This window comes from Octopus bimaculoides, chromosome 15 (assembly GCF_001194135.2).
Source record: "Octopus bimaculoides isolate UCB-OBI-ISO-001 chromosome 15, ASM119413v2, whole genome shotgun sequence".
Classification (NCBI taxonomy): domain Eukaryota; kingdom Metazoa; phylum Mollusca; class Cephalopoda; order Octopoda; family Octopodidae; genus Octopus; species Octopus bimaculoides.
Genome location: NC_068995.1, coordinates 5,173,048 through 5,185,547, shown reverse-complemented (window position 1 = coordinate 5,185,547; position 12,500 = coordinate 5,173,048). Strand labels below are relative to the sequence as shown.

Here is a 12,500-nt window from a genome sequence, read left to right as displayed (position 1 = left end):
TAGACAGCAAATGAGAGAGAGAGAGAGAGAGAGAGAGCACAGGAGAGAAAAGGGGGGGAGAGAATGAACAAGAAAGAGCAATGAGAGAGAGAGAAAGAGCATAAGTGAGATAAGAACAAAGGAGAGAGAAAGAAAGAGTAAAAAAGATATTTTCAATTTCTAAAGACCATTTCAGCAATTTTCATAATATCTCAATTATTTTCTAGTTAAAGAGGAATTTCGAAAACAAACTTTTTGTCTTCTGAATGACAATATCATGCATATAAACCATTCTTTTCAGTTTAATGATGGGTTTTTGAGAAAGGGGAAAGTAACCAAAGCCTTTACAGCTTCTGTGAGACTGATGTGACAGGTGTATTCTTCTTAAAGAGTTACAAGTTGATGACTTTGACTGGATAAACATGGGCTGGGAGTTTATTCCCTAGGGGATGATGTCCTAGGGAGCGAAAACAGGAGAAAAGTGAGGCTAGTATGAGAGCTATGGTGGCTGGACAAAATATGGGCGATGATAGTGGCAGAGACCAGCAAGTCAGGAATGCTTAGTGACAGCTTATCTTAACACAAACATAAGAATGAAGCTTCTGTTATTAGTCAAAGATTTTGAGGGGTATTTTTGCTCTTTTTTACATTGACATAGTATTCCGCATACTTCATACACCAAGTGAACTTTGTTTACGTAAAAAACATGATTTTTGTCTTGGAAGAATAAAACATTAAAGCTGATAATAGAGAATATGGAATGAGGAAAATCTAATTTTAAAAACTATTGTTGGAAATGTAAAAATATATAAATATTGGGGAAAAACATTCTACTCAGAGAAAACCACAAGCTGAAAGGCCTCAAGATATTGTTCCTGTGCTTATATGTGTGTGTGTGTGTGTGTGTGTATTTTATTATATATGTATGTTTATATATGTATCAGTGTGTGCGTTATTTGTATATATATGTGTGTGTATGCATGTGTGTGTTTATGTATGCATGTGTGTGTGTTTATGTATGCATGTGTGTGTGTTTATGTATGCATGTGTGTGTGTTTATGTATGCATGTGTGTGGGTTTATGTATGCATGTGTGTGTGGGTTTATGTATGCATGTGTGTGGGTTTATGTATGCATGTGTGTGGGTTTATGTATGCATGTGTGTGTGTGTTTATGTATGCATGTGTGTGTTTATGTATGCACATGTGTGTGTGCATTTGTATGTGTGTGTGTTTACGTATGCATGCGTGTGTATGTGCATTTGCATATATATATGTATGTGTATATGAATATGTGTATAATGTATATATGTTTGCATACCTATGTATGTGTGTGTGTGTGTATGTGTGTCTATGTATATGTGTGTACATATATGAATCTACGTGTGTGCTTCTTTGTATGAATCTGGTTATACATGTGCGTATAAGTCATCGTGTGCAACTGTCTATATGTATATATGTGCGCATGTGCAACAATGAGCATATGTGTGCATGTGTATGAGTGCGTGAGGGTGAATTCATGGCATTGTGCAGGGGCGGAGCGGTGAATGTAGGTTTTGGTGTGAGTGTAGGTGTGGTGGCGTATGTAAATGCGTGTGGTACTGTGAGCATGGGTGTAAGGCCTGAGGGATATGTGTGCATAGTGGTGTATGTGTGGGGGGGGATGATGATAGTGTGTGTGTGTGTGGTTATGTGAGAATGAGCATGGGTGTACGTGTGTGTCTTGAAGATTTGGGGTTATTTTGTACAGAATATAATTGATTGACAACATTATGTTCCTTCTTTTTTTTTCTTTTACTTGCTTTCAGTCATTAGATTGTGGCCATGCTGGGGCAACACCTTGGATTTTTAGTTGAATAGATTGACCCCACTGCTTCTTTTTTAAACCTGGTACTTATTTTATCGATCTCTTTACTGAACCACTAAGTTAAGGGGATGCAAGGGTGGGGGGACAAACACAAACGCAAAGACACACACATATATATACACATTGGGCTTCTTTCAGTTTCCATCTTCCAAATCCACTCACAAGATTTTAGTTGGCCCAAGGCTATAGTAGAAGATATTTGCCACGTATCAAAACATTATTTCCAGTCATGTCGATCTTGTTTTTGCTCTTGTTTTGGCTGTTGTTATTTTGGTATCAATTTGGTTGTTGCTGTGTTCTGATGTCATTCTGGTTGTTGTTGTTGTTGTTGTTGTTGTTCCTGGTCCTCATATTCATTGTTGTTCTTGTTGCTGTTGATGTTGCTCTTATGATTGCTATTTTAATTGTTTTTAATTGTTGATTTTGCTGTCGTGGGTTTGGATGTTGTTACTATAACCATTTCCATATTTTTTTGTGATTAATCTTGTTCTAGGCATTGCTGTTGTTATTTAACCCCAAGTCTGTCCAGATTGAGTATACATAAAATCAGAGGAACTCCAGCCATGGCCATCCTGTCTCTCTGTATATCAGGGACTACATTTCCTAATGAATCCTTCTTTTGAAAGACAGTAGCTTATATCCAAAAGAGATTTACTGCTTAATACATCTTAACGATTTTCTTTAAATAATGAAATCTTTTCCAAATCTCTAACTGTAAATTTAATCTAAGGTAGACATCTTTTATAGATCTACAGCTGCCTTCTCTAGCTCTTCAGTTATTTATAACAAATGCCATTTCTCTTAAATCTGCTGCCATTTTTAATCAATTAACTCTCGTACTTACATTGAATCATTCCATTCGTCTAAGCACACACCACTGGATTTTCCCCCTCTAGTTCAAACCCCTTAATTTTTCTTGTACCTACCCTAACTTCTATTTCACATTAACCCCTACCCCTCCCCTTGCACTCACAGTTGGACCAATTTAAATTCTAGCCGCTGCCATTTCTTCAACCAAAGACACTTCCGTGGATTGTTAATTCTGTTCCCAATTTTGATTAATTCCATCCTTTCCTCAGTAATGTATTACAGTACTGAAATCCTCCAACCACAGTCCCTCTTAGGCCCTTCCAGCACCTTCCAAATTTACAATTTCAATAAGCTACCACTAGCAAAACTTTGAAGTTACTATCAACAAGAATTATCATCATCATCATCATCATCCTCATCATCATTATTATTTTTAAGGTAGCAAGCTAGCAGAATCGTTAACACGCTGGGCGAAATGCTTAATGGTATTTCATCTGCCACTGCATTCTGAGTTCAAATTCTGCCGGGGTCAACTTTCCCTTCCATCCTTTCGGGGTTGATTAAATAAGTACCAGTTACGCACTGGGGTCAATATAATTGACTTAATCCTTTGTCCTAAATTTGAGGCTTTGTGCTTCCAGTAGAAAAGGATTATTATCATTATTATTATTATTATTGTTGTTGTTGTTGTTGTTATCTTTTATCTTTTACTTGTTTCAGTCATTAGACTGTGGCCATGCTGGGGCAACGCCTTGAGAAACTTTACTCAAAGAAATTGACCCCAGTACTTGTGCAGTTTTAAGCCTGGTACTTATTCTATCAGTCTCCTTTGCTGAACTGTTAAGCTACAAGAATGTAAACACACCAACACCAGTTGTCAAGTGATGATGGAGGGACAAACACGGACACAAAGACACATGTGCATAGATATATATACATATAAATATATATGAAGGGCTTTTTTCAGTTTCTGTCCACCAAATCCACTCACAAGGCTTTGGTCAGCCTGAGGCTATAGAAGACACTTGCCCAAGGTGTCACAGAGTGGGACTGAACCCAGAACCATGTGGTTGGGAAGCAAGCTTCTTACCACACAACCATACATGTGCCTATATACATAAACATACATATAGACATGTATACACACAAGGAAACACAGATTTTCACACACTGCATACATGGGCACAGGTGTGGCTGTGTGGTAAGAAGTTTCCTTCAGAACCACATGGTTCTGAGTTCAGTCCTACCATGTGTCACCTTGGGAAAATGTCTTCTATTATATCCTTGGGCCAACCAAAGCTTTGTGAGTGGATATGGTAGATGGAAAGTGATAGAAATTTGTTGTGTGTATATACATGTGTGTGTGTGTGTTTGTCCACCACCACCACTTGACAAATGATGATTTGTTTACATTCCTGAAACTTTGAGGTTTGGCAAAGAAAGACTGATGGAATAAGTACATAAGTACCGAGCTTAAAAGCGAAAAGTACCGAGACCAATTTGTCCAAATAAAAACCTTCCAAGAAATGCAAGGAGCAAAACTGCATTTTAATGAGACAAGGGAAAGACTGAAGATATATTCCATTTTATACATACATACATATATATATATGTATGCATATATATACGTATATATAGATATATATGTATATATACATATATATGTATATATAGATATGCATATATATATATATATATATGCATATATATATATATATATATGTATGTATATTTATACATATATGTATATATATGTGTGTTTTTGTGTGTGTATGTATTTTACACTTCAATTTTTAGCTGTAATCAAAGGAGAGGCAATATTTTTGTTGTTGGGTTAGTGTTGACAGATGATTATAATTTATATGCAGATGTGGTTTGGAAAATTTTTAATTGGAATGAAAATTAATGAGATGCTACCAAATCTAACCGGAATTTTTGTCAGTTACTACAACTAGTAATAATTATAATAATAACAATAATAATATGTTACTATGTTTACCATTGCTAATACTAGTTGTAATGATAATCATACTGCCCAGAGCTATAGCACAGCCCACACAACATGCATCCTTTGTAATCACCCTGTGCTACACAACTTCCATGGGGCAACCATCATCATCATCTAATAAACTATTGCAGGCTGTGTGATAAGAAGCTTGCTTCCTACATGGCTCTGGGTTCAATTCCACTGCAAGGCACCTTGGGTAAGTGTCTTCTGCTATAGCCTTGGGCCGATCAAAGCCTCATGAGTGGATTTGGTAGATGGGAACTGAAAGAAGCCCATCATCATATATATATATGTGTGTGTGTGTGTGCGTGTGTGTGTCTTTATTTGTCCCTTACCACTGCTTGACAACAGGTGTCAGTATGTTTATGTTCCCGCAGCTTAGCGGTTCGGCAAAAGAGATCGATAGAACAAATAAAGTACGGGGGGTGAGGCTGATTCATTTGACTAAAAATTCTTCAAGGCAGTACCCCAGCTTGGCCACAATCTAATGACTGAAACAAGTGTAAAAGAAAAGACATCAAATATACAATAAAATATATATATATTGAATATACAGTAAATTACATTAATATATATATATATATATACTCTATACATCTAATACGCAATAAACAGACAAAAAAAAGACTCTATAATAACACCAGAAACAATAAAAGAAAGCCCAGAACGAAATAAATTCAGTGTAATGGATACAGAAACACTATACCAAATTCCTATAAGACTTTGTTGCATACACACACACGCACACACACACGCACACACACGCACACACACACGCACACACACATACACACACTTAGAGGTACTCTAGACAATCACTTGAAACTGCTGCAAACAAATGGTAAAGGTACCTAATAACATTTTCTATGACAAGAATAACAATGGTGTCGTAATTATTGATATAGTAAATACCAAATCACGATAATGGAGAGTAGGAATGAGTTGAAAATCTAAGAAATAATGTCAACCTAAATGTTGAATTAACATTGAAATTATGGTGGTTAATGAATGGGTCTAACATACCATTTTTACTTGGCACCAGACTGATAGTCAACTATTTCTATAGACATTGACAGTTCACCTATAAAGATAGACATTGGTATATTCTAGAGAAAAGATACTTCTATGGACTATAAATATTTTTCTTTTATTCTTTTACTTGTTTCAGTCATTGGACTGCAGCCATGCTGGGGCACTGCCATGAAGGGTTTTAGTAAAATAAATTGATACCTGTGCTTATTCTTTTAAGTCAAGTACTTCTGTCAATCTCTTTTGCCAAATTTTTAAGTTACAGAACATAAACAAACCATCTCTAGTTTTCAAGGAGTGTCAGGACAAATACGAACGCACATGAAGGGCTTCCACACAGTTTTTGTCTACCAAATCCACTTACAAGGCAAGATGTTGTGGGACTTCAACATTCAGACTGACAGAGTAATAGAAGCTAGAAGGCCTGGTTTAGTAGTAGTAGTAGTAGTAAAGAGAATAGAAAGTGCCAGATAATTGACATTATAGTCCCAAATGATGAAAAAATCAATATGAGAGGTATAGAAAGAATAGCAAAGTGCCAGAACCTAGCCATTGAATTAACAGAGACTATGGAAAGTGCAGGTAAAAAGTATCGCAGTAGTTATAGGTGCATTAGGAACTATCCCTAAAGATTTGAACAGATGGATAGAGGAAATAGGCACAAAACCCTGTTTACTACAGCTCCAGAAAACAGTGTTATTAGGGACAGCTAGGATACTCAGGAGGGTCCTTGGCATCTAAGGTTAATTGTTGTAGCCCGTTGTTAGAATTCTTTTCTTTTCCAACAAAAAAATCTAATCTGTTGTGTGTATATGAAAATAATGATAATAATAATAATAATAGTAATAATAGTAATAATAATACAAAAGCAGATATTACTACAACCACGACAGTTACAACACCAGCATTTAGCTGTTGCTTTTTACTTTTTTTTTTTCTTTTTCATTCATTAAAGTTTCAAGATACATCTCACAGATGTTCTGGGATGCATCATTGGTGATGCTTTTGAACTCTAAGGGGATTTCATATCGAGTCCTTCAACATCAGACCCGCACCCACTCACACAGTAAACCCAGCTTGCATCTCAGTCATAGCCAATCCCTTGTGTCCCCCCCCTTCCCCTCTATCGAAATCCAACTAGTGACCTTCCCTGCAGCCTCAGTAAAGTTAATTCTTGACAACTGAAAAAAAAAAAACAAAGAAAAAAACTGAAATCAAAAATTGTTTCTATTTTGTTTTGTTCTGTTTTCATATTTTTAACTTTTTCTTTTTCTTCTTCTTCTTCTTTACAGTGTGACGGTGAATGCTCTACATTGTGCCAAAAATGAGTGGCCAAATTGTCCAAATAATGTCAAACTATTATGGCAAGCAATGGATTCAGGATTATCTTTCTTGTGTACTAATAAGTTAGACGGTGAGTAATCAACACTTCTTGACGCAGCATTAGATTGGCTTCTTGTTATTGTTGTTGTTGTTGCTATTACCGTTATTCCTGTTGTTGTTGTTGTTGCTATTACCGTTATTCCTGTTGTTGTTGTTGTTGTGTAGACAGTTAAAACTTGAGCAAGCAAAACCTCAGGTAAAAACTAAAAAAATATTCCAGTCATAACTATCCAATATTTTCTCCAGAATCAATGTATCTGAGATCACATTAACAAATATTTCTTAATAATACTTTGCGTTTTAACGGAAATTTAGCTGTTATTTCTGTCAGATCTAGCTATCATATATATATATATATATATATATATATATATATATATATATATATATATATATATGTATATGTATATGTATATGTGTATATATATATATATGTATTCAGATGATGCATTTTACATGCCACCAGAATGGGAGCCAGTCAGGGGGCACTGGCCACAGCTACGATTTTGGTTTTACTTGACCCAACAGATCTTCTCAAGCATATCATATCGCCTGATGCATCAAGGGTACTCTTAAGTGGACCGGACATGCAACACTGGCATTGGGTAAAACAAAATACAGGAGGATCGGTTAATTATGATTTTATCCAACATATTCCCCCTCTCAGATTCCACACTTATTACATCAGTCTTTCAGTTTTTCTAAGCCCTGTAAAAGAACTCAGAAGGCTGGGCCTCCAACCAAGCCCATCATGATACTCTTAAAGCCAGGAACTTTTCAGCACCCCCTTGTACAGCAAGTTAGACATTTTTTTCCATTACACAACTGAATTTATCATCTAACACCCTCTATATTAAATATTTGCAAGAAAAATCTTCAGTGTGTATTATTTAAAACTTTCATTCACACCTACATTGTTTGTCTTTCCACAAAGAAGAATAAGAATTTTGGGTAGGTTTTTACCAATTGCAGGAAGATTGTTTGGAAAAAATATCAGAAACTAGCATTTTTTCCATTTGTTTTCAGGAATTATGGAATTTTATTGAAAATATCAAATAGATTAAGAATCGAGTGTTAAAAGATCAGAACTATGATTCGATATTTTCGTGAGATTTTCCTGCTACAAATTATGTTTTCAAAAATATTTTTTAGAATTTTGTTTTTACAAATTGTTATTCAACTTTTGCTTCGCAACAAAAGATGAATAATATAAAAAAAATTTTTTAAATATATTTATTGTATGTAAAACTTTATTGCAGACGTATGTGAACATCTGTGCATATATATACACACATATATATATACACACACATATATATATACACACACATATGTGTGTGTGTGTATGTGCGTGTGTACACATGATGTGTATTGCATGTATGCATGCATATACACATGTATATGTATATACATGTGTACACACACACACATATATATACATGTGTGTATGTTTGCATATATATATATATATTCACACACACATTGATATTTCCCTATAATCTATTTTATGGTATATGGGTGATTACATATATATATATATATATATATATATATATATATATATATATATATATATATACATACACACACAGACACACACACATATATATACTTATATGTTGATATGCATGTGTATATGTCTACACATACACATGTTACATGTATGTATATATTGTGTTGATCCATATACACACTCAAACATGCAGATACGTTCTAATAGTTTGTATTAATGTAACCGGATGCTTATATATCTTTATATGTATATGCATGTCTATATACTAATGTGTAGGAATGTGTTGTGTGTATATAGCCATAGATATATATCTATATACCTATCTATAAATATATATACAGTTGTGCCTATAGATATATATATATATATATATATATATATATATAAGTCAGTAAATAGTGAGGTTGTGTTAACCGCACGTGGAGAAATAATAAGGAAATGAAGAATAAGGCAGAATGCTAAATTGGAAGCATGTTTTAATAAAGATTTCTAACCGGCTTTCATTGTGAAGCAAATTTTCAAGAAGGAGAATGAAAATGTTTTTTACAAAGAAGTACAAAATGAAGAAAATAATATATAAAAAAAATAATATATAAAAAAATAACTATACCAATACATTATATTGTCTTTGAGCTTTTGAAGTTCAGTGGTAGTTCATGTATATAATGATTGGAAAAATAAGGATGCATTACGGCCAATCTTACCAATCAGTTTTGTAATAGGGGTAAGATCAGCCATATTGGATATATAGTACTGCACACATCAATTGATATATTCATTCTCTTGGTAAATATATGAGTGTGTATTTTTTCTGACTTGTGCATTCTTAGATGGCTCTATGTGTGTGTGTGTGTCTATGTTTGTCTTCCACCACTAGTTGACAACCGGTTTTGGTGTGTTCGCATCCCTATCACTTAGCAATCCAACAAAAGAGACTGATAGAATAAGCTTGAAAAAGGTAAAAAAGTACTGGAGTTGATTCATTCGACTAAAAACTCTTCAAGGCGGTGCCCCAGCATAGCCGTAGCCTGGCCACACTCTAATGGCTGAAACGAGTAAAAGACAGAAGATAGAGCAGAATGCTTCCTTGTGCCACCATCTAACCTCCTCCAGGTGAAATTCTACCAGTCCAATATATTCTTCATGCAACCGGTTATCTGTCTGTAGATATGTCATTATTATTTAATCAAAACACAATAACCAGCCATAGACATACTTTAAACTTTATTCATATGTTAATTATGCCTTGTGGGGGTTTTAATATTTAAATGTTAATCATTCAATACATTTGAACAGAGTTTGAAAAATATACTAAAATATTTATAATTAAGGCGCACAGATGCACACACGTGCACACAAACACAGATACACACATGCACACAAGCACATATGTCAATTTCTGCATGTATGTATGTGTGTGTGTATGTGTATTATATATATATATATATATATATATATATATATATATATATATATATATATATACACACGTATATCAGTGTGTGCAAATATATATATATTTACACACACATATATTTATGTGTGTGTTTATGCAAAGTGTACACACACACACGTTTGTATGTATTCATATATATGTATGTATGTATGTATGTATATGCATAATAATGTGTGTGTTCAGGTGTGTATGCACACACAGACGTCAGAGAACAAATAGATAATTTTAATAATAATATCAACCAATAATATTATTTCTTTTACTTTATTATTATCATTATCATTATTATTATTATTATTATTTATGTATTTATTTATTTAGTGTAGCAGTAGTAACGGTAGCAGTGTTTGAAAAATGTCTGACATTATTTTTCAGTCAATCTCTTCAGAAGAAAACTCTTAAATTCAATTTTATTCTGCAATTTTTGAAAATTAAGTTTCCATGATGAGGATGGTGAACAGATTTTTGTTCTTGGAAATTGGGGTCATCTTTTGGTAATATCTAACATGAGATTCTTGAAAGTGAATACATCAACCTAGGAATACATTATGAGTTGGTTTAGACTAATGATTCTCAAAGACTGTCAATGATATTCTTACGACTCTTGATATGTTAGAAATAACAGTTAAACCTTCCTCAACTCATTCTTTTGTATACTAGGCACAAGGCACAAAATGTTTGAGGAAGTAGCCAGTTGATTAGATTTACTCCAGTGTGCAACTGGTACTTAATTTATCAACCCTGAAAGAATGAAAGGTAAAGTCGACCTCAGCGTAATTTGAACTCAGAGCATAAAGACAGACGAAATACCACTAAGCATTTCTCCCGGCATGCTAACATTTCTGCCAGCTTACCACCTTCCTCAACTCATATATTGTCTTCCTAGTTACAGGGTCTGAATAAAAGGCAGTTGCTTATGTTAGGAACATAAATTGTGGCTAATGTTTGGTGGAAGATTTTAATTCAAAACTTTTGAAAACATGACATTCGTACTACAGAGCCAGAGCCAGTTTCAGCCGGGTTAGTATCGAAAGGGTTAAATGAGTAGACTATCAACCTGCCTGAATGATAAACAATTTATATACAGTGACCAGTCCACTTAGCTGTAAACATGTACCATATGGAAATATAGTTTCACAGCAGGAAAATTTCAGTGCAAAATATTTCAATTTAGTGAAGTTTTCAGATAGAAAACGGTAAATGCTTTGTTGATTTACAATCCTCAGTCTATGAATTCCAACAGATACCATCCTCCTGGGTATTACCCTACTTTCAGAAGACAAAAACGAAGATATGGTAACAGGTTTTTAGGCTAGAAAGCTGTTATTGAAACAACAACACACAGCTGCTTCAGAAAATAACATCATAAAAAGTTCTGTTAAAGCAAGTTTTATGAGTCTCAAGGCATTTGCTAAATGATTGATTAGTGGCTGGAATGATGTAGTAATTGGTGGAAATAGGAAGGCAATAAAAGTCACTAAACAGTGTAAATTTTTTTTTAAGGAGTAAAAATTAATTTAGTTATGTTGATTTAGTTAGTTTTAACAATGAACTGAAAATTTGAAAAAATAAATAAATTGTAAACAGCATCCAAACTATTTAAAGACTATTTGTCATTTCTAAACTTTTCCATGGTTTTGGCATTATTTTCCTTTATTGGTATAATTTACAGCATCATTTGTGAACAATAACGGTGTAGTTCACCGGCTCGCAATAAACCTGTCACCAGCTTACTGTATTTTTGGCATCAGGAGTGATTATGAGTAGGGAGTGTCTGTAACTAGATGCAGAAGAAACATATCAAAGGAGCTTCACTTGTCATAAGATCATCATCAGCATTATCATCATTTAGTGTCTGCTTTCCATGCTGGCATGGGTTGGACGGTTTGACTGGAATTGGTAAGCTAGAGAGTTGCACCAAGTTCCAATCTGGCATAGTTTCTACACACGCACACACACACACACACACACACATATATTTATATACACACACATTTATATATATACACACATACATATACATATTTATATATATATATATATATATATATATATACATACACATATATTTATATATATATACACACACACACATATTTATATATATACACAAACACATATATTTATATATATACACACACACATCATCATCATCATCATCATCGTTTAACGTCCGCTTTCCATGCTAGCATGGGTTGGACGATTTGACTGAGGACTGGTGAAACCGGATGGCAACACCAGGCTCCAGTCTGATTTGGCAGAGTTTCTACAGCTGGATGCCCTTCCTAACGCCAACCACTCAGAGAGTGTAGTGGGTGCTTTTACGTGTCACCCGCACGAAAACGGCCACGCTCGAAATGGTGTCTTTTATGTGCCACCCGCACAAGCCAGTCCAGGGGCACTGGCAACGATCTTGCTCGAAAATCCTACAGGAGCCAGTCAGGCGGTACTGGCAAC

The 12,500-nt window shown here is 34.5% G+C and overlaps 1 protein-coding gene across 2 annotated transcripts in view; it reads left to right on the top strand.

Moving 5' to 3' along the window:
- The window catches only part of LOC106875248 (uncharacterized), a 154,321-nt gene that overhangs the window by 66,515 nt on the left and 75,306 nt on the right, over positions 1–12,500 (top strand). For both annotated transcript variants that reach the window (XM_052973164.1, XM_052973165.1), the window contains exon 3: positions 6,984–7,105. In XM_052973164.1, the coding sequence (XP_052829124.1) occupies positions 6,984–7,105 (122 nt within the window). The remainder of the gene's footprint in view (positions 1–6,983; positions 7,106–12,500) is intronic.